Here is a 26376-nt window from a genome sequence, read left to right on the forward strand (position 1 = left end):
CAGACAAATGTGCCACAACATGGCAGCCTCTTTCTGGAGGGAAAATGAGCCTGAGCATCCACTGGTAGAGACCCTGAAGGGTATTTATGCTTCAGCTGGGCTGAAGCACAGGAGAGATGGAGTTACCTTGAAGCTGAGGAAGGATGCCTTGAGAAGGCCCTGAGGTGGCAGGTTTTGTCCTCCCAGGCCTCAGGCAGGGGTGTTCCCTTTGAGAAGCTCATGGTTCATATCCATCTCTTCAGGACAGTGCTTGCCAGGCAGCCTCTCCTCACCTCTGTGCCTGGTTATTGTCGGAATGCAATTGAGCCAAAGGGTGATTGCATCTCCTGCTTGGGCTGTAATGTAATCACTGCCAGGGCCACAGCAAAGGCTCCCTGCATAGCAGAGTGGAACGTGGCAAACGTTCAAGCTGTTATTTGAAACACCAGTTTCTGATCTCCCCTGGGCATGGGTTCCCAGACAGATCACACCACTGGGGTGGTCTGCAGCACATGTCTGCTTCCTTCAGACACAGGCCACAGAGGGGAGATCTCTGTGCACCACACAGCCCGGTACAGCTGCTGGAGGCAGGAACTGGGTGCCTCAGAGCAGCCATCCCTCACACAAGCACCCTGCTCATGGCACAACCCTGCTGTCCCCACCACAGCTGTCCCCTGTGCTGCTGGCAGAGCTGTTCTCAGACCTGCTGCAGGCCGCATCTCAGAGAGGTGTGAGCAGAGACTGTCTGACTGATGGGGCACCCTGGAAGTTCACCAGCAATCACTGGATGTTGCCGGACTGCTGCAGCCATCCTGCCTATCCCACTGTGACAGCACCCAGCTGACTCCTGCCATTCTCCAAAGCCCCCTCATAACCCTGTTTTCCCTGCTACACCAGCTGCCAGGGGCTTTGTGGGGCCACCGAGCTGCCCCATCACAGATGGAGGACTCACTGCAGTGGGGATGGCATGGCACAGGCTCTGGCAAGCTGCTGAAGGAGAAGTGCTGCCCAACAAGGATGACCCCAGGCCTTCCCCACAGCCCTCCAGGTGCTCCCCACCCTCATGAGGTGGACATTGTTCTGGAAGGTCCCCACCCCACGAGAGGAATGAGGCAGGAGCCAGTGTCACCCTGCTCATCATCATTTCTGGAAGGGGAGACATCTGCCACTGCGTGGGGCAGGTGCCAGGGAGGGGGAAAGCACAGGTGTCAGGAAGATGGCTCTGGCCCATGGCACACTTTGCTGGGGGTCATGTCACAGTGGCAGCTCATCCTCCAGGGTCCCTGGGAGCCACAGGCATCCACAGAACTCCTGTGGAGAACAAGGAGGGCTTGCTCAAGGCAGCAACAGAAAGGTGGGGTGATGGCACCCATCCACAGCAGCACTGTGGAAAGGAGACAAAGGGAAGAGCAGGGCCAAATCCCAGTGCTGAGTCAGGTTGAGCAAGAGCTGCCTCCCTCTAGCTTCCCATCCCCACTGATTGTGAAACAGACACTGGGGCCTGGAGCAGGGCCTCCACCCCTCATCCTTATCTTTGCTCTTCCTCCTCCAGGACTGTGCCCAGGACAGCAGCAGTTTGTGCAAAAGGAGGCTGAGAAGCTCTGGGGCTAATTAATTTGTAGCTGGTGGTAATGTTGACTGGGCCTCTGGGGAGACCAAGGCAGAGGAGAAAGTGCAGAGAGGTACTGGAAAATTACTGTTTAATTCTTCATCATTACATCTGAGTATATGGCATCTGGTAGACACAGGAAAAGGCAGATAATGACCCAGCCACTGCGAAGCTGACCAGCCCTTCTCTTCCCCAGCAGCAGGAGCAGCCAGGCCCCTGGAGGGATGGCTCCAGCCTTGGGGAGAGCTCAGTGCCTGGTGGATGTGTGTCCTTGGGCTGGCAGTGCCTCCTCCTGGCCCTGCAGCCATCAGTACTCCTGCTGAGTGTCGCAGCCAAGGAACTCTAGCCGCAGGGCAATGTGGTTGTGCCACTGGCGGGGGTGTATCCTCACATAGCGGGCAAAGAGAGGGGACTCCAGGGTATTCCTCACTGTGCTCTGATGGTCCTGGTTTGCCTTGAAAATCTGGAGAGGAGACAGAAACCAGGGATGCACTTGGCTGGCATAGTGAGGACAGGATCAACCCAGACAAACACCCCTTGGCATGCTTTAAAAAAGGAAGAAGCACAGCCTGGCTCATTGCTCTTGGAGAGAAATCCTGCGAGCATGTTTGCTGCCAAGGGCTGTGCTTGCTGCCCTGAGGGTGGCCATGGGCTCTGGCCATGGAGCAGCTCTGCTTACCTTCTCCTTGCCATTTTGCAGGACTGGGCTCCAGTGCATGCCATCCTGGCTGATGGAGACAGCAAACTCCTTCACAAACATCTGAGTGAAGAGAGCTTTGGCACCTTGGGTTATAATTGCAGTCACCTTCTTGGTTACTTCAAAGTCCACCTGCAGCCACTCTCTGGGGCTGTTGCTCTGGGGAAGGATAGACTGCCTTCAACACTCCAGCAGCAATGAGAAAGACACATTCATTGCAGCTGAAGCCAAGCTGGCCCTGCACTTCCCTCTGCTTCACCTGCCCTACCAGACATCTGCTTGGAGCTGGTGGGCGCTAAATCGGTGTGGCAGTGAGTGTGCAGTTTGCATGGTGCATGTGGCTGTGCACACCTCCCATACAGCCCTGACTAGGACACCCCGCTGGGATCCCAGCTGCCTGCCTGGTATCTCCTCACACAGGTTACCTTTGGCCTCCAGGCGTTGGTCCTGCCCTGGAGGTTCAGGCGGGCCAGGGCCGGTGTCCATCTGGAGAAGACGTTGGCACTGTAGGAGGACGCAGAGATGTGCTCATCAGGGATCCCTCTGTTTTCCATTCCTAAGGGCATGGAGCAGCCTGGAAGAGAGGAGCAGTGCTTGTCAGGGGCTAGAACAGACCCATCATGGAGATGCTTTCTGCCTGCTCACTGCTCCAGCTGTGCTGCATTGCCCTGCTTACAAGTTCTTCTGTGCCTTGCTGCAGTGCCATGGTCCCTGCACTGCCTGAGGCCCCTGTGTGCAGCATGGCTCTGGCCAAACTACTCCCACCTTCTTTTCTCCCTGGAGATTTTATCTAAGAGGAATGTGAAGAATTTCTGGTGTGAGGAAACATAAGGAGAACCTGTCCCCAGGGGGAGGACAAGAATACCTGGGAAGGAGACACCCTGCACATGTGTGATCAGGTGTGCTTGTGCACAGCTGCTCCAGAGCCAGTTGGCAGGTTTGGGACATGGGCTGACAGCACAGCCAGTGCTGCTTTTAGCTGCTGCAGAGCAGGTGTGCAAAGCCAAAGAAATTATCCTAGGGCACCATTTCCCCTGGGGCACTGCTGATCAGAGCCATCTCACCTACTACTGGCAAAACCAGTGTAAAAGCCAACAGCATCTCATTCTGCTTGCTTCCTGCTCCCCCAGACCCAGCAGCTCTCTGTCTATCAGCTGAGCTGCCTCTGGAAGTTTTCTGTGCTTTAGTAAAAAAGCATGTGAGAGCTGGCCCCAGGCTCTCCCTCTGGTACTTTTATCCCTAAGACCACAATGACTTTCAGGCTTTGTTCCCTCAACACCTCAGTGCCTTCCTCCTTCCTCCTCCATAGCTGCCTGGGAGTCCTGGCACACGTGGAGCCGGCGCCCAGCAGCCCAGCAGAGCAGAGCCCAGTTTTGGGCTGGGATGGGAGGGTGGCACGCACTGTTGAGGTCGCAGCCCAGGAGCTCCATGCGCAGCGTGGCTCGGATGTTGTAGTGGGTGGGGTGGATGCGGATGTACCGGGCTACCACTGGGGGGTTGAACCGGTTTTCTTTCACGCCATTTGCATCCACGTTTCCAAAGAACAGCTGCAGGGAAAGGGAGGAAAAGGATTGTTGCACCAGTGGAAAAAGAAACACACAGGACAAGGATTATTGGGGAAAAGAATATTTATGCCTGGCACTTCTGTATCTTATCACCGTACTTATAAAAATGACAACTCAGGGAAATTATTTGAGATGAGGTTCAGGCCAAAGTGTGAGTGGGCCACTAAGAAAGAAAAAGAGAAGAAGAAACTTTGGGTCTGTGCAAATTACCTTGGTTTTATATTTTCTCACCAAACAAGTGTGAGAAAAATAAGGAGAAAAGTTAGTCCTCAAACATTTGAACCTGGGAAAAGTTGTGGCCACAGATGGTGCACACAATGGAGGCTTTTCTGGCTACTCTTCTCCCAGTTTTGATTGATCAGCTTATGATCAATCCCAGGATTGATCAGCTTATGCATATTTAGGTTGTGGGTTTTTTCAAGTGACTGTAGATTCTCCAAATTATCTGTGACTACACAATATTTTTAGAAAGGCAAATTTGCCTTTGAGGTCAAAAAAGATATTCAGGTAGAATCTTATGCCTAGCTCTAAGTAAAAATGCAACATAACATTAAGATGTGGATCTCACAGCCACCTGGGATGGTGGAAAGAGGTAGCTCAGACAATTTAAAATCAGACAGCTAGACACAGACAGCGAATCTGTGATTCAGTCACCTGGCACTGAATGGTCTCTGTTCCTGCCCTAATCTCAGGGGCTGAGGAAGTTTCTCCCTTGTGGACAAAGCTCTCCAGCCCTCATCACCCCAGGACACCCCATTCAGAGAAAGCACTCTGTTCAAGATCCTTCACCTTACCATCTGTGTGCTCGTAGCATTCCCCTTGTAGGTCTTCCACCTTCGCCCATCGAGGCTGTAGAACACAACAAACTGGGAGATGTAGAAGCTGGAGAACTTTTGTCGGGCCCCTTGGGTTTTTATGCCGTGAATAATGGTGGGATGCAAAAGATCCACCTGAGAATGAAATCAGGGATTCACTTCTGATGGAAAACCCAAGCCATGTTCAGGCAATGCCCTGTAAACCCAAAAACTTGCTTCCTCCTGACATAACTGAGGACTGGTTACAAAAGTAATTAAAACAGTTGTTCATAAGGGCACAAATCAGCCAACAGCTGGGAGTGGGCAGGGGAGAGCTGTTCAGAGAGGTGAGCTGTTCTGCCTTGGTCTTTGGGGGATATTTGCACAATCCCGTGATCCAGCTGGACCATTAAGTGATTCTTTGTCGGAATCTGAGCTATTGATGATCGCGAGATTGTCGAAAGTCTCTGTCTGTCAGCCCCGCTGCCAAAGCAGAAGCCATAATTGGTCTGTGCTGGTTTCCAGGTTGTTTATTCTGTTTATCTCTAACATGTTCTGCTGCCCTGCCCAGCTCTGTCCTGCAGGGCAGCGTGTGGGGCTCTGCCCTCAGTGGGATGTTACAAACATTAAATACCAGAAACTCCCTGGGCTGGATTTACAAGAACGTGCCAATATCTGTCACCTACGTTGGACAGTGTGTCCCCAGCCTAAACCAACAGAAAAATGCCAACACCACAGTGAGACACGGAGGGCATGAAGAAGGAGAAAAAGGACAAGGCACACCCAATTTCCTCCATCTTGTCCCCTTTGGACCCCTCATCTAGAATCCTAAAATTTTACTTTTGCACCCGTGCCACACTTAATTATTACTGATATCAAACCCTCAGAGCTGGTAATTGATCCTGTAAGATTGAAAACTCTTTTCCATGGACAGAGATCACAGCCAGTGTCTCTGGGGGCTCTGTCCAGGGGGGTTCCTGACCCCTGCCAGGGTCCCAGACCTGCCAGGGCAGCCAGAGGGAAGCCCTGGATTCCCACAATTCTTCTGCTGCACTGAGGATGGATATGGGGGTCAGGCCAGCAGCAACGTGAGCAGAGCAGCTGCCATTAGGATCTTAGTGCTCTCCTCACAGAGGGAAGAGGAAACAGCAGGAATAGCTGTTTATAGCTGGGGAGGCACTGCCCATCCGTGAGTCCTTCTGCATGAGCGTGGCCTTGCAATGCCCACAGTGGTTCCTCAGACATGAGGCCCCTCTTACCTGGATCCAGGCATTGCTGCGGTCGGTGCTCCAAGCATTGATGGAGCCAGTGTTGCCCAGCCTGGCCAGGTAAGGAGCCCACTGCCCTGCAAGGAGAGAGCACAGACACAAGGGTGCTGCTGGCCCTTGGTGCTGCCTGAGGTGGTGAGAGGTCCATGCACAGCACTGGGCCAGAGGATCACCCTGGGGTTTAGTAGCTGCACACAGGGTGGCAGAGCACTGGCACAAGGGGCCAGCCATGTGGGAAGGCTCCAGGTCCTGACTGGGATGCTGACATGGGCAGGGATGGAGGAAGGACTCCACTACCAGGGACCCAGTGCAGCAGAACTTGGGCAGGCAAACATATAAGTTATGCTGGCTGAAGCTGCCCTGACCCCACGTGCCCTCCAGCTACTCACCATACTGCCCCGAGGCTGTGATCTGAGAGTCTGCAATGCCACCTGAGGCCATACCCAGGGCATTCCGGCAGTCTGCAGGGAACACAGGGAGGGCAGAAACCAGGGACAGTTGGTTAGACGACAAAAGTCTAGGCTGGGTAGCAGCCTTCAGGCTCAGGGAGGTTTGTAAGCCTCCAGGAGCTCCCAGGCTTGTTTCTCTTACACCAAGATATAGGTTTCAGAGGCTTCCACATTCATCCCTGAATTTCAGGATAGCCAGAAGTTCTTGCTCACATCCCCCACATCAAGAGCAGAGAGTTTCCAGCATCAGACACAGCAGCCTTTTGCCAAACCCCTTTCCCTGAGTCCATGACCTCTGTCCTGATGTCCCAGCAGTGATGACAAGTGTCTCTTCCTTATATCCACATCTTGCTTCTGAGCCTTTTTGTTGCTAGGCAGCATCTTTTGAAAACAAATATCACATTGCTAAAGGAAAGTCTACCTGAAACCCCTGTCTCTTTCTGTCTCTCTTCTGGTCTCTGAGCACAGGGATCTTTGTCTCTTATAATAACCATTATTATTAGTGGCTTGTCACACCTTGGCATTTCCACTGCTTGTGAAATGCTCCAGGGGAAAATGCAAATTTGAAATCTTAAGCGGATTTTTAACTTAAAGCATCGTTATCTGGCTGACATTTAATATTCTTTTATAAACGGGAGAGAGACTGTCACACTGTGATAAAATACTACTCTGTCACACCACTTCCCCAGTCCTTACTTATGGTGAGATAGAAACATGTTGTTCTGGGGTGTAATCAGAGGTTTACTGTGGATTTTGCAGCTGCTCTTGGAGCTAGTTCTATCAGACCTACCTGCAGTCAGGCAGCATCACTCATTGCCTCCTGTCATTGCTGTCTGCCTCAGTTTACCTCCTGATATATGGCTAGGCAGCTGGGCACTGTACCTTACTGACAGGCAGGGACCAGCCCATGCATGCACCTCCTTGGGTAAATGCATTTTATGGAAGGTCCAGGGACCTTCAGTTTTGGAAAACGAGAGCTCTTGGAGTAAATATTTGCAGGCCAATGGAGCTGGTCTCCCAGCCTTCACCCCAGCTGTGTCCCTGACTGCTCTCTGCTGGGCTGTGCAGGCTGGCAAGGGCTGAAGTAGTGAATTTTTTCAGCGTGAAAACACAGAAGGTCCCCCCAAGAGAAATTATGAGAGATCTGGGGGAGAAAGCTCAAATACACACCGGTCATGACAGTGTGTGTGCCCCCATGGGTCAGGACACATAGAAATCACTCACTCAGGTCATACACGAGGAAGAGGGCACTCATTCCAGCTTGCTGGTGCTCTCCCACTTTGCACTCAACCCTCCAGATCCCAGCATGTGAGGGCCACATCTCCACTGTCCCAAAGACACCTGGCCAGGAATGGAGAGCAGAGCAGAGTTACTGCCAGTAATGGGATGCCACTGTGCCAAGTGCTGTGCAACCACAGGGACAGAATAGCCCAGATCCACTCCCCCCTCTTGGTATTCCCCCACAGAAACTTCCTAAGGGCACAAACATGAAGCCCTGGCAGAGGGGGTGCACAGTGCCCGTGCTGCATCTCACCAGGGTAAAGGTTGTAGACTCCCATGCGATACTCCTGGCTGGTCCTGACGTTGAACAGCTGCCCGTGGAAGTGAACAGAGTGGATGTCCTCAGTGCTGCCCATGTTCAGGAGGTGCCATCGGACCCGTTGCTGCTGGGCCATCACCAGCCCAGGCAGGGTGTCACTCACATAGCCATTAATGGCTGGGAAAGGCAGCAGTCAGGAGGGGCTCGAGGCTCTGGGGTATTTCCATCCTGATATAGGTGGTGGGATGGAAAGGGCAAGGGCAAGGAGCCTTACCGTGGAAGGAATGGTTTCTCTTAAAGTCAGGGCTGTCCTGCTGGAGCTGGCAGGGAGGGCGGCAGTTTCTGTCCACGTTCTCTGGGAAGTACCAGCTTTTGGTCTCGTCAAAGATGGTGAAGAGCAGGGAGAACTCCTGCACAGCCAGCTGCCTCCTGGAAACGTAGCTCAGCACCCCTTGCTTGCAGATGATCAGTGGCCCGATGAGGCCTGAGTGCAGGTCCTTCTCCTGCCAGGGAGTCAGGAAATGAGGGCCTGTCTCCGAGCAGGAGGCAGCGCTGACACCAGCAACAGGCACAGCAGACAGGAAAGGGGTGAACCCGTCTTCATCCCTGGCCTGGCTCCCACTCTGGGGCATGTGCAGGGAGGGAAGGACATGGTGGGCTGAGCAGCAAGTGTTTGCTTGTGCTCTCAAGAGATGTGGTGTCTGTCTGTCCAACTGTGCAACAGTCCCTACTGCATTGGACCCTGGGGCCAAATTCAGGAAGATCTGGCATAGGGGTAAGGAACTGCAAAATCCTGGTTTCTTGCTAGTTTCATAAGCTGGAATAATTGGGGAAAGGGGTGAAAACCCAATGGAGAGGAGAGCAGAGGAAGAGGGAGGGGGAGAGGGAGAGGAACGTATTCATAATTGTATTAGACACCTGAGAATCTACACAGCCCCAGGCTGCTTTCAGCACAGCCCCATAGGAAATTCCTTGCCCTCACAGGTAGACACAGGCATGCTGCCCTCTTGGATGCCCCATGGAGACCCCACCTACCAGGTCCACGTTGGAGAAGTAAGCCCAGGCCTTGCAGTCGAACTCCTGTGTGGTTGGTGCCATCTGGTGCAGGACTTTCCAGGAGTATTTCTGGTGGCCACCAGGCTGCACCACCCCACCCTGCTGTGTTGTACCCTCATAGGCTGTCAGTGTGGAGTGGAAGGAAAAGGGCCGTGAGGCCAGGTTCTTGAATGTCACCTGCACCAGAGGGAAGGCAAAGCAGTGGAACGTGTGAGGGAGCAAGGCTGACAGTGCTCTGGATCCTGGTGGTGGATCCAGCCAGCTGGTGGGAAGGATGTCTGTGGTTCCCAGGCCTACAGCTAGCTTCCATGAAGTAACCAAGCCCTGCTGAACCACAAGCTGTAGCTGTGCAGTGCAATCTCTGGTGGAAAGCACATCCTGGGTTCATGTCTGCTGGATGAGGCCCCTTGCCTGCTCAATGGAAGCAAGGTCAGCTACACTGTTGTCTCTGGAGCCCAATGGTGCTGAAGCTATCCTGGTGAAGACTTCTGTGAAAAGTGGGCAACTTCTCCAGGGACACAAGTCCTGAGTCTTTCACCTTCTTCTCAGGTAGGTGTAGAAGGACCTTTGGTAGTATGGGAAGCCCAAGCCTGCCCTCATATAGAGGTCCTAAAGAGCTGCACTGAGCCCTGCTTAGCTAACTACCCTTTTTGCTATCCCTTCACCCAAAAGGTTCCCCATGGAGCCCAGGAGCTGATCAGGCCATACTGTTGCAGGAGTTGGGTCTGTCTCAGGTTCAGATCTCTGCATCTGAACACTCTGAGGTTCCTGCTGGCCCACTCCTCCAGCCACTGAGGTCCCTCTGGATGGTCTGGCTCCCAGGCTGCTGCCATTCACATGCCAACAGGGCAGCTCCTGTCCCCAAGCCCCGAAGGTTAACCCATGGGCAATGCAGAGCCTGCAGGCTCAGCTCAGCACTCCCTCTTCCTGAACTCCAACAACAACAGGGGCATTTATGGTTTTATAGGAAACTTTCTATTCACCATGATAACATCTTGAACTTCTGCCCTGATGTAGGGCCCGAGGATGCCCAGGTGTTCATCCAGCTCTCTCCGCTGCACTGGCTGCGTGAAAGAATCATCCAGGTACTCTCGGAAAACCACCTTGCGGTACTGCCAGGAATGCTTCCTCCTGCTTCTTCGGGGGTCCCTGCAGGGGGATGCCAGTTAGGTAAGTTAGGTGACACTGTCCCACAGTGAGGACAGCCATGGCAGGGTTGTTACAGGTCAGGGGGATACAGAGCCAGAGCATCCCTGACCCACTTGAAAGAAAGCTCAAAGTTTCTGGAGGTCTAAACCCTCCTGGGTAGAGGGGAGATGCTTGGGAGCATCCTTCCCCTGGGCTGCTTGGCTGGGTTGCACTGGTACAGAACTGTGATCCTGCCTGCCAGGACATGCCATCTCACGCATCATGCTGTGCCATGCAGTGCAGGAGGAATGCATGCAGGAAAATCACACTTACGTTGCTTTTAGGAAGTGCTGGGGCCTCTGGTCCCCATATTCCCACATCACCTCCACTGCTGCAATGAAGTATTGCCGTATCTCCCCCTGGAAGGAGCGCGGGTCATGCTCCTCTTCCCCATACATGTCAAAATCCTCCATGGTCTGCTCTGTGGCACTGTATTCATCATAGTCTGTCTTGGCAGTCTTTGAGGGGCTGGAATGTGTCCCATTGTTCAGGTCGGGTTCGTCCCTTTGTCCTGGGATGTGGCTCCTCTCCCCATCTGTGCTGTTGCTTTCTGCATCCTCCTTGGGCTCTCCTAGGCCCTGGCCCTCTGTCTTCCCTATTTCTCTGAGGATGTCTTCCCTGCTGAGCGCCTGACATCCCTGAGGAGTGTCTTGCACATACTCTGCTGGCTTTTTGGTGCTGTTGTTGAGAGGGGGACTACTTAGAGACAGTGAACAGTTCTCTCTGATGGCTGATTTCAGAGACATTCCTTCTGGGCTTTGCCCAGACATTCTCCCAGGCACATGGTCCTCTGTAGCATTGGCCTTGAGCTGCTGAGGCTCAGGACGGAACCAACCCGGCTGCTCCACAGAGTTTGTCTCCTCCTCCATGTGGCTTCTCCCCTGAGTTTGCTCGCTCTCAGAAGCCCCCCATACCACAGCTCTGCCTGGCTGCAGCTCTGCCAGAGCTGGGCTGTGCAAGTCCCCCATGCTCACCACAGCCCCAGGGGAGACTGGCTCCCAGTTTGAGGCCAGGTCTGCAGCCTCAGCGGTGACCCGCCTTTGTGAGCTGCTCACTGCTGAGCCTGTCCCCAGGGCTCCCTGTGAGGGGAAGGAGTCTCTGCTGCGCTGAGCCCCATCACTGCTGCCCTGCACTCCCCTGTCTGTGCTCAGCCTCCCCTCAGGATGCATCTCATCAGCCTGTACAGCATCCATGCCTGGGTGTAGCCTTCTCTCAACCATGTTGGATTTTCCTCCCAGGCTTTGTGGGGCTGCCAGCACCTCAGGAAAGGTGTTGCTTGATACCAAGGACCTCTTTTTGAAGCGAGTGATGCAAAATGGGGAATGAGGTCCACACACCTTTGGGGCTTCCTTATTCACTGCTGTGTCAGGGAGCTGGCTGGCCACATCCTGCTCTGTTGTCTTACCATCAGAGAGGGGCTTTCTGCTGCTGATGTTGGGAAGACCCAGATTTCTGCTCTCCAGTGACCTGGCTTGTTTAGGTCTCCAGTCGGGGCCATTCGTGCTTCTGGCTGTAACTCTCTGTCTCAGAAACTGCTCAGATCTCTTTAAGAAACCACTTGGGAATGGCCTGGTGTCATTGGTCACAACATTCGATTCAGAAAAGGCAATACTGTCCAGCTCTGCTAATTCCTTAGCATCCTGAAACATTTCTTTCAAAATTGTTTCATCCCTCTCTTCTGTCATTACATAGCTAGATGGCTCAAGCTCATTGGTGTCTGCAGAGGTGATGTCTAGAAGGCCTTTGGCGAGTCCACTGGCTTTTTCTGTGCCACTTTTCACAGGCAAGGAGTTACTCTCATCTGTGAAGATTTCTCCTGGTAGAGGTTTGTCTGACAAAGAAACATTTTGCTCTTCAGAAGTTTTGTAAAAGCCTTGTGAAACCACTTTGTGAGGCCTTTTTTCCAGCCTAGCATCCAGGTCATATGATGAATAATTACTTTCTATGGTGTGACTGTGAACCACAGCATGAGAAGTCCTATTATCTTCTGTCTCATCTGGAGATGCAGAAGGATTGTTCAATGTGGAGGAAGAGTTGTGATCAATACTTAAAGATGGTGCTGTACTGATTGTCTCCCCTGAGTCATACAGGTTGAAGGATATTTTATGAGCTGGTTTTAGCAGCTTGTCCGCACTACCCTGGGAAGACACATCTTGAAGTGCCAGGTTGTGCTCCACATCTTTCTGGTGAATGGAGCTCCTATTCTCCTGAAGAGGGCCTTTGCCAGCAGCATAAGCAATGGAGTCCCACAAGCTTCTTGGAGGAGTAGTTGTCTTTTGAGGCTCTGCTTCCAGGTTCTCTATCCTACCACCAGACTGGACTGTCATTCCTTTTACTGGCTCCTGCAGCTCTGCTATTTTTCTCACTTTCATTCCTGCCAGAGCATCTCCTGGAGCTGCTGTGGCTTGGTGCAGCCATTGCTGATCTTCTGAGCTCACAGTACCATGTACCCTTCCACTGACACTCGCCAAGTGTTCTCCAGGTGGGACTGCTCCAAACCCCTCATCCTGGCTGATGATTTTTGACAATTCTTCATCTTCCAGGAAGGACTCATAGGACACTGGGTCATAGCTCATCTCTGGCAGAGAAGACATGGAAATATCATGTGGATTTGGCATTGTTCCTAAAAATGTTGATGTGCTATTGGAAGAGGGATCAGAAGTCGTGCCATTGCTCAGGAGGGCCCCATGTTCTGTCAGGCACAATCTTGTCTTCTCTATCTCATTTCTGGAAGAGGTAATGTTGTTCAGTTGCTCATTCACACATGACTTCTTTCTTTTAGAGAAGCCCCTGGGCTGGAATTCAAAGACAGCCTCCTCTTCAGGATACACATAATCTTCCTCACCAGTGTATTGCTCATACTGGCACTGTGAGACCGTGAACTTGGCGTGCATCCCTCGGTCTCTGAAATCAGGATTTAGGCACCCCAGTGTCCAGACACCTGTCTCAAGAGAGGCCAAAAGGACACCATCAGCCCACTTCAGTGGGAAGTTGGAAGAGATGCCATTCCCATTCTGCTCCTTTGCTAGTGCAACTTATATTTTCAGGCAGCCTCTGGCTCATGGTAGTGATTCCATGCTTCCATAGTCCCTAGAGTGTCTTACAGCCAGCACCACAGTGTTGCTGGCAACATCAGAGCTTTACAAGCACCATCAGCAGGGCTGGTGTTTCCTGGCAGAGCTTAGTGTGCTACACACACCTGTGAGTGCCCAAGTACAGCTTGGTGAGAGCAGTTAATGCAGTGGGAACCCACAGAGCCTCCAGCAGCAGCAGTCACCATAACCCACCCCCAGAAACATCCTGGTACTGTCAAACATACCTCTCACCCAAAGAGAGTCACCACATCTCTCCCACTGAAGGAGAAAAAAATGAAAGGCTGCATCTCACTCATATCCCCAGCCAGTGTGTTTGCTTCCAGCAGAGGGTGAGATGTGTGATTTCTGGGCTCTGCTGCTGGAGAGAGCTGCCACCTGCTGCCGGCTGAGCTGCTGCTCTGCTTCTGAGGAAGCAGAGGAATCCGAGCTCAAACGGATGTGAGGCTTGGCTGGGCTGTAGAAAGCTTCCTGGGGTGTCTACAAATCCTGACAGCTTGGCTCAGGGTGCAGTGCCCATGACCTTCATATCAGTGTTGCAACCACATGGTAACTCCTGTGTCTTCTCTGTGAGTGAGGAAATGGTTTGACAGCACTGCTTTTGCTAGTGCTAAGGGAAAAGGGCTGAGTGGGGGAAATAAAACTGAACTCTGAAGCAAATATTTTCTCTGCCTTCTCTGCGGCTGTGGTTTCTGTCCTTGCAAAAGTGTGTAGATAAATGGCATGACCAGCAGCTGAACCCACAGCAGGGAGAGCACTGCCACTCCTCTTGACCTCCAAGCTTGGAGCCAAGATTGCAAATGTCCACTAGGCTCATGTTACTGCAGACAATTTACTGGTTTGGCAACATGTGTAACCTTAACACACCCTATTAATTAAGTAAAATACCATAATTAAATTTATTTGATTTAAGCTTTGATAGATTTAATCACTGCTTCTCACTTTGCTGTTCTAGCAGGTTGTGGATCCCTTTGCTCTCAGAGCTGTCAAAAGGAATTGGGCACCACTCAGAGAACTGGCTGGAAGTGCTCACTGATCTCTGCTGGGATGCCAAGCCCATAGCTGACAGAATAGCCCATGTTACTCACCTGGCTTTTCCAAACTCATGACGACTGTTTCTCCAGAAAATGGGAAGAGAGTAAGCATGTCCTCAAAGACCATGTTGTGCTTGAAGGTGTTTCCAGAGAAGAAGATGGAGAGGAAATCTGTTTGGGCCCCAACACTCAGGACATACCAGTACACAACGTGATTCAGGCAGAGTTTTGTTTGGAAGTTGTCAAATACAAAGCCATTAATAGCTGGAAGAGAGCAGGGGTGAAATATTTCATGACCAAATTACCTCCATTGGCTGCTGAGCTGCTGTGTGTCCCCTGCTCATTCTCTGGGGCAGGGATGAGCCTATGTCTGTGGGGGCTTTCCAGGGACCCCCTGGCTGAGTACTCACTGTGCATCACATTGGAGGCATAAAACTGGGGGTCCTGAGTATCCACATGGGCTGCATCAGAGCAGAACCTGTTGATATTCTCCTCCAGGTACCAGCTGTGGTTCTCATCAAAGACTGAAAACAGCACCAACTTCATGTTGTCTGACATTATCTGGAAAAGAGAGGGAAGAAATTATTCCTGGTCTGATCAGAGCACCCCTGGTGCCCAGTGTAGCTGTCAGGTCTCAGACTGGGTGCATGGAGAATTTTACTGCTATTTCACAGGAAAGACCCACCTGATTCCCCCTCTGATCCATGGACTTCTTGGAGCAGATCAGGAGGGGTCCAATCAGGCCTGAAGCTGTGTCTCGGAGGGGGTCAATGGAGCTGTAGTAGAAACGGGTGAGGCAGCGAGGATCTGCCTCTGTTGGGCCATCCTCAGTGGTGAGACTCCAGCTGTAGGTGAATGACTTCCCAGGGGCAATAGGAATATCCTTCACATCTTTCTCTGGCAACACACAACCCAAGAGCAGACCAGTTATATCTGGGCAGCTCCTGCAAGAGGCGATCCCACCTTTGAAAAGAGCTCAGAAGGGTTTCCTGACCACACAAGCTGCAGAGGGAACCACCCATGCCCATCCCAGGATCCCGGTGGGATGGGGGATGGTCCTGCACAAGCCATGGTCCTGGGAGCACAATAACATGAGGTGAAAGCAGTTCTGGGAGTGAAACCTGTAGGAAAAAAACAACCCCAGAGCAAAAACTACCAAGCTTCAAGAGGGAGAGTCTAAATCACAATGAACCCCCCACACAAATGCAGGCCAGAGGGAGCCTAGGGAATGAGGGCTGTAAATAAACTGCAAACACAGGCAGGATCACCAGGATGGTTCCCACCTCCTCAGAAAGTTGAGGCCTCCAGGATGGACCAATTAACATGTTCCCATCTCCCTGGTTGAAAATGCCCCTTCTCCCACCCATCATTGAAGCTCTCCTTAAAGACAGGGTTATGTGGCACCAATAGGAATGTGAACCCAGAATCATCATAATCCCTGGGGTTATAGAGTTTAGGTGCTTGGATGAATGGACAACCAGTTTTACCACAAGATTCAGGAAACTCTCCTGGCCCAGAAAAATGGCAGTGGCCAGATGATATCCCAAGTTGCCATGGCCTGCCTTACCTTGTGAGGGTCTCATTGCATAGTAGGGCCTGACGCTGGTGAGGCCATGAGGGTAGATGTTGTAGGGTCGGCTGGCTAGATTCCTGAACACAATCTGAAATGAGGACAGGCAGCAGGAATGTTTGGTGCTTTCTGATCACTGTAAACCCTTAAAGCTGCTCTCAGTGTCCTTGCAGAGAGGGAAACACTGGACAGCACTGCCCAGGGTTTGGCTACCTGCCACTGATCAACAGAAGGGACCTAGACATGTCTGGGATAACAAAGTCAGAATAAAGAAACCACAATTTCTCTATGATGAGCCTACACTGTCCATTGTTCTAGGAGGTGTCTGTTTTAAGAAGGGCATGGATTTATTAAAGAGAAAGTTGCTGTCTTTAGTCTTACTTTAACATGAGTCAGAAGAGGGCCATCAAGCCAGGCCCCAAAGGACCAGGACATTAAGTATGCACAACAATCAAGAGCTTTAAATTGCTCCCCACTTCACTGTGTGAAGCTGTTCCTTTATTTCTCTAAATAGCTCTGTCACATGCCCACAACTGCACAGGGAACCCCAGGGAGGGAGCAGAAATGTGAAACTGCTGGAAACCATCCCATTCCTCCCAGCTGCAAACAAATCAAGTGGTCAGGAGAGGCACTTTGGAAGACAAAAGTGGCAGTCCCCAATGCCATAAGGTAACAGCAAACAGATGGAGAAGAGCAGAGGATGAGAGGACACTCCTGCTGCAGAGGAAGGTGCTGAATGTCATGTGTCTTGTATTAATTCACACAGTTCCTAAGACACCTGCAATGAAGGCAAATCAGAGGGACTGGGCATATCCTGTACATCTTACTGATATTTACCTTAAGCTGCCAGTAACATCTGCCTTTCTAGTAAACTTTGAACATTGCCAAACATGAGAGAGCACCTGAATGACTTAAGTCAGACCTCAGCCACAAGCCAAGAGCTATTAATAGGAAGAGCATCAAGCTCTGAAATTTCCCCTTGCAGTGGAAAGCTGCATTTCTCTTACCTTAAACTGATCTCCCACCTCCCCCTTGATGACAGGCCCCAGAATTCCCTTGTCCTGTTGGTTGGACACCTTGCGCTTCTTGAAGGTTGCATCCTCATACTCCACAAACACCACTTTCTTATATTTTGAACCAATCTGCTGTGGGCCAGGCTCCAGATACAGGCTCGCCATGTTTCTGCAGGCAAGGCAGAGAAAGAGTAAATGGCCACAGGCAGGACACAGAGCAACACCTTCCATCATCCAAGGACCTGGCAGATGGCTGAGAAGGTCACCAGGAGTTGTCATCTGCTCAGAAGGGACTGGTTCCAGAGGCCTTGGTGACAGAGACAAATGCCCTGGAGACAAATGTCTCTGCAGGTCATTTGGTAAAATGGAGCAAAGCCAGTTCCTGCCTTCCCATGGCCTCTCCAAAACCATTGTTGTCCTGCATCCATACTGTTAGTGTTAATAAGGAAGAGCAAAACTGTCCAAGTTGGGCAGAATGAAAAGTAATTTCTGGGGAAAAGGGGAAGAGCTGGCAGGGCTGCTTTGAGGAGCAGCCTCATGAGCACACACGCCCACTCTCACCTGTCCAGAGACACTGGCTTCACCGGGGCATAGTCCCAGTCCATCTCCTCAGCTGCAATGTAGTAAGTCCAGGTCACGGGCCTGTCTTTGGCAAAAGAGCGCACTTGGATCACGTGGTAAGTTTCCTCCTCTTCCTCAGGGTAATCCATGTCCTCTGGCTCGTTTAACAGCTTCCCCATCTTCAGCAGGCGTTTCTCAGGACACTCCTCCACCTTCACAAAGGCCTCCATGCCAACTGGGTTCAGACAAGCCAGGCAGAAAGGGTCACATTGATGTTCCAATACAGACAGGCACTTCCCCAAACCCTGCCTGGGAGAAATCTTCTCCACTACTGTTCCCATCAAATGGGCCAACCTGGATCAACCCATGCCATCTGGTGTGGACCAGACTGCAGGTGATGTAACACTAGGGAGCAGGAGGGGCCTTGGAGCTTCAGCACTGCACAGAACCCTGAGCCCAGGCCATGCCCTGACCTGCTCTCCCCCCAAGCTCTTGGAAAATAAGGTTACCTTGCTGATGGGACAGTATCTGGCAGAACATCCGAAACCAGCCAGCTGTTCCTGGCGTAGTCTGGGCTGTGAGATATGTGGCAGGGGAGATTTCTAGGCTGCTGAGACGGTGGCTTCTCACCAGGAATGTGTGGCCTTCAAAGAAGATGGAGTGGACTTCTGGCCCAGAGCCCAGCCCGATCACATACCAGTGGACCTGCTTCTTGAGGCACAGTGTGAGACCTGCCAGGAGGCAAGGAAAGCAGCCAAGGAGTCAGCACCGTGCCCAGCCCTTGTCCACACTCTTGGTGCCAGAGTCTGACACATGCTGATAGAGTCCCCTGCTCCTGTGCTGGCTTCAGGCTGGAGAAATCACACATGAATGTGGACTGAGTAAAACAGAGGCATGGGTCACACCATCCCCCTGAAATAAGACCAGGTTTACAGGCTGGGGGACTTTGGGAGGGTTGCTGGTAGGAGCTCACAGTGGGATGCAGGGGCAAAAGAGAGAAATGTGCTCCTTGATTCTGTAAATGGGGAACCTGGGCACTGGACAGGAGAGTAATTTGTCTGATCACAACACTGGCAAGCCTGATACTAAAACATTTCATTTGGAGCAGGGCTTCAGCACATCCTCAGCAGTAGCTGAAATACCACTAAGGGCAGAGAGGGGTCACCAGGATTGAGTGCTGGAGAAAATTCCTTCCTCAGAGACACTCAAAGAGCTCAGTGTGCTTAGGAAATGGGAAAGAACTTGACTGCATTGTAAAAATACTTTCCTGGGGAGAAACTGATGTGTGCTGAAGGACTCTGTAATCTAGCAGGGAAGTGAATGACAAGTTCATGGACACTCAAGCCAAACAAAGTCAAATACAGCATCAAGTGCTTTTGGCAGAGTGCAGAGGTGACTGGAACAGATCCCAAGGGCCTGGCAGGAAACTGGGTGGAGGTTCCATCCTGAGGCCCTCAGTTCTCCATTTCCAGCTCTCCATCAGACACCTCTCAGACCAAGTGCTGCATCCAGGGAGGGGATGCTGAGTGGAGCTGGATATCTTCTCCAAGGAAAACCCTCTGTGCAGAGATAGTGGTTGACTATGAGGCTTCCCTAGCTCTTAACCCTTATTAACCCATCAGGACAGGGAATTTAGGGGACTTTTGCTTTTTTTTTTGCTGGAGAATGGCCAGGCCCAAGTGGGAGGTTTTAGGATGTCATTCACCAAAGCTGCTGGTGGTCATGACTCTCCTGACGGTTTCCCAGTTTGCCTTGGAGATTCCTCACTCTTGGGCAGGTTTGGATCTTTTCCCTGGAGAATACCAGAAAACAGCAACTTTTGTGTTCACTGAGATCAAACCCAGCCTTTTCTTTTGCTCTTCTGAAGGAGTCTGAAAGAATCTTATCACTCTGTAATAGTGATAGCCTTATCACTCTAGATGCACCAGGGAAGTTTATGTCAGATATTGAGAAAAATTTCTTCACTGAAAGGGTTATCAAACACTGGCACAGGGTGCCCAGGTATTTAAAAGACTTGTATATGTGACACTCAGAGACACGGTTTAGTGGTAGACTTGGCAGTGTTAAGTAGTTTACAGTTGGACTTGATGATCTTAAGAGTCTTTTCCGACCTAAATGGTTCCATAGTTCTATTCCCAAAATCCTATGAAGGTGATTTAGTGAGAGCTAAATGCTACCACCAGCCTTGTTCCCAGGGCTACAAAAGATAAAACTCTGCTACCAGCATTATTCTTGGAGAGCTCCAAGGAAGTCAGCTGCACTTGGCAACACAGACAGCTGGAAACAGCTCCTGCCCTGCTGTAAATGCGAAATCCAGATCAAGGAGCTGAAATATAAGACCCCCTCTGAGGTGAACACAGCCTAACAGATCCATCAGCTGGAAAGTCCTCTTGATCTCTTTTCTTCCATCCTTTCCCAAGCTACCTCAATTTTACAGACTTGGCTGCACCCCTGCTCCTAGCAGCTCCCATGCCCCCCACCCCTGTCCCTGTCCCAGCAGGACTCACCAGGCAGTGAGCCATTGATGTAGCCATTGATGGTGTGCAGCTCTGTCCTGTTGTGAGCCTGGGGCTGAGCACCTGCTGGGGAACCCTGCTCAGAGTACCAGCTTTTCCCTGTGGAGAGAGGAGGGTACAGTCAGCTTTCCCTTGAGGGCATTTCAAAGCAAAAGTAAACCTTCTCAAGGAAGTTGGATGTATGGAGCCTGTGGAAATCCACAGCACTCCTGGCCATGGGTGTGGGGATGACCACTACACGAGACAGGGAATGGCTCCCCTCTTAACCTGTGTGATGGGAACAGGGCCAGGGCATGGGATGGCAGAGCTGGGCACGGGTGAGCTGCAAGCTCCCTGCACCTGGGGAAGAGAAGGAGGGGCAGTACTGCACCAGCTGCACACTGGCTGGGGAGCATGCACAGGCTTGGAAGGGGGTGTGGGTGCTGAGAAGCTGTGCTCACATTAATTGAACACACATGGCAAAGCAAATGCCACAGACCTGGCTGAACGGAGGGTCTGACAACACTCAGTTAGCAATTACCTTCATCAAATACTGCGAAGAGCAGCACAAACTCTTTCTGCAGGCCCTCATTCTCATCACTTGCCAGGGTCCCTGCAAGATGCAATGAGATGGATTTCTTTAAAGGTCAGCAAGCAACACCCAGGGAATTCCCTTTGTGCTCTTCAAGAACTGGTAAACCAAGGCCAGGCTGTGGTTTGTTTTTGTCATGTCTCAAATTGCAACAGCCCTGCTTCCAGTCTTGCAGTCCCCAAAAGTCCATGGTTGAGAGGCAGCTGCATACAGAAGGCATCAAAAGGTCAATTTGTAGTGCCTCCTCTTAGACCTTTGCTGAGTGGAGAAACTGCTCCTGGTGAGTCATTGGAGCCTGCAGACAGTGCCCAGTCATTTCCAGTGACTATAGAAGGGTCTGGACAACTACCTCCAGGATATGTCTCAGCCAGAGATGACAAATCTTTCTCCAGTCACATCTTCTCATACCTTGTGCCGTCAGGATTTCAAGACTGAACCCCAGGAGCACTTTGATGAGCACAGCTCACTGACTCCACTGCCATGCTCAGCCTCGGGAAGGCATCTGTGATTATTCTGCTTTTCAATTAATGGTTGCATGTGGCCTGTCCCCACCCTTTGCTGTCCTTACCAGGTCGGCACACCAGCAGAGCCCCAATCAAACCAGAGTTGATGTCCTTCACGCTGTTGGTGTTGGAGGAGTAGGAGTGGGTCAGACACGTTGAGTCGTCGTCCGTCGGGCCCTGGTTTTCCTGGATTTCCCAGACATATGTGTGTGTTTTCCCAGGATCCACCCTGTCCCCCTCCTTCTCTGGCTGGCTGGTCTCATCCTCATACCCAGCTCCTAAACCAAAGAAATGGTCAGATGTCACTGAAGGTTCATCCCCAGCACACCATCACTAGAGAAATGCCCTTCCTCCAACCCAGAGCACAGCCCCTCTCCATCCCAGGGGAGTGAGTCCCACAGCAGTGACAAGTCTCAGGGTAGTAGCAGAGCTGTGCCAGACTCACATGTTGGGCTGTGCACCACCACCTGCCCTGAGGCTGGCAGCACAGTCTTCCTTGCCCTAAGCATCCAGCCTTAGGTTTAACCTGTGTATTACCCCTGTACCTGATACAGGTTTGCTCTGCACTGTTTGCTCAGCTCATTTCTGGGCTGGGCATGGTCATGGCCCAAGGTAGGCCATCTCTGTGGCCATGTGTCCTTGCAGAAGGTGAGGGAGGGATGCACACCTGGCAGGCAGGTGGCAGAGCAGGAGGTGCTACACAAGGACTTGCAGCACCTGATGTTGCCAGCTCACCTTCCGACGCCTTCCAGTAGGACACCCCGACAGCATGGAGGTTGTAGGGGCGGGAGGCCAGGTTTTTAAACATGATGACCACTGTGTCATGGACTTCTGCTCGGATGGTGGGGCCTAGAAGGCCTGAAGGGGATAAGGCAATAAGGTCAGGCAGCTGGGGTCAGGCAGCTCACACCCTGCCAGAAGCCCCAGAGGGTCGTGACTTTCCACAAACCCAGTTAGTGGTTGCCTCTTGTGCAGCACGGCAGCATCAACTGCATGAGCTCCAGCAAGGCCCTCTGCACCCCCAGGAGCTCTGCCATACCAGGATCCACCCAGCTGCTTTCCTGCTCCTGGCTGACGAGCAGCCAGCACCCAACCTGGGATGAGTCTGGTGGCTGTCAAGGATTGCTGGTGTTTTCCCCACACTGCAGGTGCTTCTTACCCATCCATGCTGGCTTGAGCTTGGGCTGTGTGAATGAGCCGTCGGGATACTCCACAAAAACAGCCTTCCTGTAGCGGGGAGGGACACGGTCTGGGGGGAGACGTGGGCCTGCGTGCCCCAAAATGCTGCAGGAGGAAGGCAAAGCCAAGGCTGATTGCATAGACCTGTCCATGCATGGGCAACAGGCATCCTCTTCCTTCCCACCAGCTTGCTTGTCAGAGCCCCAGGGATTGCTCACCCAGCTGTGTCCTTTGGATTTCCTGACAGCTCCCAGGTATGACTGGAAATGTTTTGCTCAGCATACAGATGACAACAGGGCAGTGATTAGTATTGTGGTATTAGCCATGATGGAAGAAGACAAAAGGCCATACCCAGATGCAGCTAGGACAGGGCACAGCAGCAGGCATTGCTGCCAGTCTCCTGCCTCATGCCTTGTCCAGCTTCATGATTCCTTGGCAGCAGAGACACAGAGCACTGGCAGTGCCATGGTGACCTCTGCCCTGCAGACACCCCCATCCCAACCCCAGCACCCTCAGGTGTGGCAAACAGATCACATCACATGTCACTCACACCCTCCCCAGCTCCTCCCCAGGAAAGACTGTCAGGCTGCTGGCAGGTAGTGGCAGTTTGCTTTGTGTCTGAGCAATGTCCCAACATTTGTTTCTTTTCTGCCTAAAATGGGATTTACACTTCACAGCAGGAAGAAAAAGGAGCTTTGAGTGTATTTCACACCCCACTTATCTCTGCTGGCCACTTTCTAGCCCTAAGAAGCTTAACAAATTCATTTTCCAGAAGGAATCCAGCATGTTTGTCAGGATAACAAAGGCATGAATTTCTTCAGTGATTTTAGAGGCTGACTTTTCAGCCCCAGGACTAAGACCATTTCCAGTAACCAGACAGACCTTTCCAGCCTTGTTTTGTTTGGAGGAAAAGCCAGGTGGTATTTTCTTCCCACTTAAGAATCAGGGAAGGTTTGCTGTCCTGCTCTGACTAAGCCTTAATTCTAACAACGTTTGCCTTTGCAACTCTTCCTCAAGTGGAAGAGGAAGGAGACAGAGTGACTCAAATTTAGGAAAGGCAATGCACACTCACCCCACAACACTGGCTGAAAGCCACCTGCAGCTGGAGGGTGCTGTGGGGAGAGCAGGGTCTACTGTTCTCAGGGGCAGAGCAGGATGGGAGCCCATAAAAACCCCACAGGCACCCAAGTCCTATAACCCCACACCCAGGCTGGCAGGAAGCCCCCAGGAAGCAGGCACAGCCCCAGGGAGCAGTGCCACTGCATTCAGCTGACTTTGCCCATGAACCATTATGATTCCTGGCTTGATGGCAGTGGGGTCCTGTCCCAGCTTTGCTCTCCAGCATGTCCCCACACTGGGAGGCAGCTGAGATGCAGGGTTGCTGACACTCAGCTGTCCACTCTAAGGAAGCTGTGTCTTAATCTCTAGCTCACAGAAAGCCCAAATTTGAGAATGCAGCCCTGAGATATGATGGTCTGGTCCTGCTAATGCTGCAGTAAAAAAGGCAAGAATCCTCTGGAGCCAGAGGGATTTTGCTGGCATGCAGGGGCATGGCTGGGAGGGCCCTTAGTGACAACAGGGCTTAGTGCTGGGTCCCAGTCCTGGCAGAGCAGAGCCCACAGGAGACAAGCAGGCGGAGTTCAGCCCAGAGATGTCTGATCAAAGTTCTTCTGGCCAGTCTTCTGTAATTGGGGTCCTCGCGAACTTCCTTCCCCAATGGCAGCTGGAGCTGAGACAGGCTGATAAGTTTCTGGCACCCTGGATCAGCATTGTTAGCCACACTATCTGTTCATCTCTTGGAGCTGGGAGACATCCTGCACGGCCAAAACACTCAGACATGGGCTGCTGCTACGTGTCCACCAGCTCCACGTCTGAGCTGAGATCACTGGGCCACTGCAGGATGTGCTGGCCCTGGCTCTGACCCTGCTGGTGGGGTTGTGTTTGGGAGGAAGAGAAACTGAAATCATGGGGAAGGTGTGAGCAGCTCTGGCCTGGTGTGTTGTAGCCCATTAATTTGACAGAACTTTCTACAAACATGCCAGAGGAACCCCTGGATACATACAATGGGTTGGGAAGTCCTGCCTGGAGATGCACCTTTGGGAGCTGCCCTGGTACACTGAGGGAGAACGTGAGGAGCAGAAGGCACCACACACACAGCTCAGGGACAGCCCAGCTCTAGGGGCAGCTCTGCCTGCCACACTTTCCTGCCTCACTCCTGCATGCCCCTTATATCCAGCCTGGCTATTTTCCTGTGCCCTCCTCTGTTGCAGGGAACTGGGCTGAGGTTGCAGGGCCAGGGAAAAGGCACAATCCTTCAGCTGGGGATAGCCACAACAAGCAAGCCCTGGCTCCCCTAGCTGCACTGCCCAGGACTTCTCTCCCTCTCCAGGCTGCAGCACACCAGCAAGTCCCTCTGAGACAGCCCATGTTATCTTCCCCCATTTTAGAGAAGGACAAGTGACCTCACACTGCCTTGCCAATGCCCCACTCATCCCCAGGCAGGGTCAGGTCCCTGAGTCATTCCAGGGTCAGAAAGAGTGCCCAAGTGCATTTTAAAGCCAGTGCTGAAATGGAAAGCCACAGGGATAAATTAACAGTGTGAGGGAAGTCATCATCTCTAGCATAACCTAATGGATCTGAGGGCAACATCAGTGAAAGCAGGCCAGGGGGATCAGTAAAAAGGGGGGTGCTGGATGAAATTTTCCTATGAAGTAATCAAAATAGGAAAAACAAACATAACTGGGATACAGTGATTACAGCAGCTAGTCAGGCTGACCTGGGTCATCCCTAGAGCCTGACCACAGCTCCTTGCTGCTCAGGCCACTGTGGGTCTGAGATGGGTCATGGGCTGGTACCACCTCATCAGAGAGTCTGGGGAAGGGGATATGGAAACAGGGTAGGGGGAATGGGTGCACCTTGAGCCACAGGGGGTGTAACCATCCAGCTCCATTCTCCATGCTGACCTCAGAACATTCACAACCATGCATGTCCAAGCCAGCTGTGTCTTCAGACAATACCATTGCCTGAGCAATGCAACTCCCATTTTTCCTTCCTACTTCAAAGTACACAGGCAAAACCACCATGCCTTCCTCCTTCTTGCCACTGTGCATGAATACCATTCTTTGCCGTAATGCTACAAATTATTTTCATTTCCTTAAGGAAAAATTTCAGCCCCAGCAATGTAATGTAAACAAAGAAATAAATAACTAAAGCTGGATTTTACCAGGGGCAGACACAGTGTAAAGCCTTTGCTGCTGAGAGTTATGTCAGGGGGACACAGCCAAACTTCCTCTGCAGTGCCCAAGCGAGTCACAGGTGCCTGTCTCCCCTCACACTTCCACAAAGCCACCAGGATGCAGAGCAGAAAAGAAAGCACAGGCTGGGAAACCAGCTCGTGGCTCCTACTACAGAGTTCAAAGGATCCTAGGAAAATGGCATTAAGATAAAACAGTGCAGAACAGTGATGCAGAACAGGTTTGCCTCTTTCTCAATTCCACCTGTCCCTCATCAGGGGTTGCATTTAGTGACTCCCCACCACACCACCCCTTCCCAGCTGTACCAGTAGCTCAGTGCACCCACCTTGCCACATTGCCCCCATGTACCTGCATGCCTGGAGTCAAGCTCACAGTGCCACATGCCAGGGTGGGAGAACACCCAGGGCAGGGTTCTAGAATTGCAAAAGGAAGAGCTTTACCCTGCAGGCGCTCGCAGCACGGACAGCAGGTCGCTGTGTGTGTAGTCCCAGGCGGTTTCCACTGCAGCAATGTAGAATCTTCTCACTTTGCCAATGCCCTCCTCAACCAGGCAGAGGAGCAGGAGGCTGCACAGGGCTCCCACTAGCACCATGCCTCCTGGCTGGGAACCGCTCTGACTTCAGGAGGAAAAGTGAAAATGAAGGGATGAGAAAGAAAAGAGGAGGGAAAAGCCTTTATCTTCTCATCCAGCTGTTGTAATCCACCGGAGATGATGATTTAAGCCAGCACCCACAGACTCACTCGGTGCACTGAAGAGTTTCTCAGAGATGTCAGGAGGGGAATCGCTCGAGCAGGTTTGTGCAAAGAGCAGCGGGTGACTGATGGACTCTCCTGCTCTTCCTCTGGCAGTGGCAGGAGGAGAGGAAAAAACAAAAGGAAAGGGAGGGCAAGCACAGGGTAAGTTCCGCTGCAGGACCCAGCTGGCTCAGTGTCCTGGC

At 52.0% G+C, this 26376-nt stretch overlaps 1 protein-coding gene across 1 annotated transcript; it reads right to left on the reverse strand.

Moving 5' to 3' along the window:
• Nucleotides 1–1662: 1662 nt before the first annotated feature.
• On the reverse strand, nt 1663–26376 carry F8 (coagulation factor VIII). Its single transcript, XM_021534522.3, has 26 exons — nt 25879–26376; nt 22165–22289; nt 21741–21863; nt 21071–21283; nt 20452–20523; nt 19923–20030; nt 17925–18146; nt 17416–17650; nt 16849–17023; nt 15839–15932; nt 14957–15168; nt 14682–14832; nt 14326–14535; nt 10419–13086; nt 9941–10106; nt 8937–9134; nt 8176–8404; nt 7896–8078; nt 7586–7702; nt 6302–6373; nt 5904–5989; nt 4645–4800; nt 3688–3832; nt 2711–2859; nt 2268–2444; nt 1663–2051 (listed from the first exon to the last, which is right to left on the reverse strand). Exons 1-26 carry the CDS (start codon nt 26028–26030, stop codon nt 1896–1898), a joined length of 6594 nt encoding a protein of 2197 aa, XP_021390197.3. The 5' UTR covers nt 26031–26376; the 3' UTR covers nt 1663–1895.

The sequence above is a fragment of the Lonchura striata genome, chromosome 14, assembly GCF_046129695.1.
Source record: "Lonchura striata isolate bLonStr1 chromosome 14, bLonStr1.mat, whole genome shotgun sequence".
Taxonomy (NCBI): Eukaryota; Metazoa; Chordata; class Aves; order Passeriformes; family Estrildidae; genus Lonchura; species Lonchura striata.

Excerpts from the sequence above, each read along its gene's own strand:
- F8 (XM_021534522.3), bottom strand. The coding sequence starts at position 26,030 with ATGGTGCTAGTGGGAGCCCTGTGCAGCCTCCTGCTCCTCTGCCTGGTT. Across the intron at positions 21,864-22,164 it reads GCTCAAGCCAGCATGGATGG|GCCTTCTAGGCCCCACCATC; the intron begins GTAAGAAGCACC and ends TATCCCCTTCAG. Across the intron at positions 4,801-5,903 it reads GCAGCAATGCCTGGATCCAG|GTGGATCTTTTGCATCCCAC; the intron begins GTAAGAGGGGCC and ends TTTCATTCTCAG.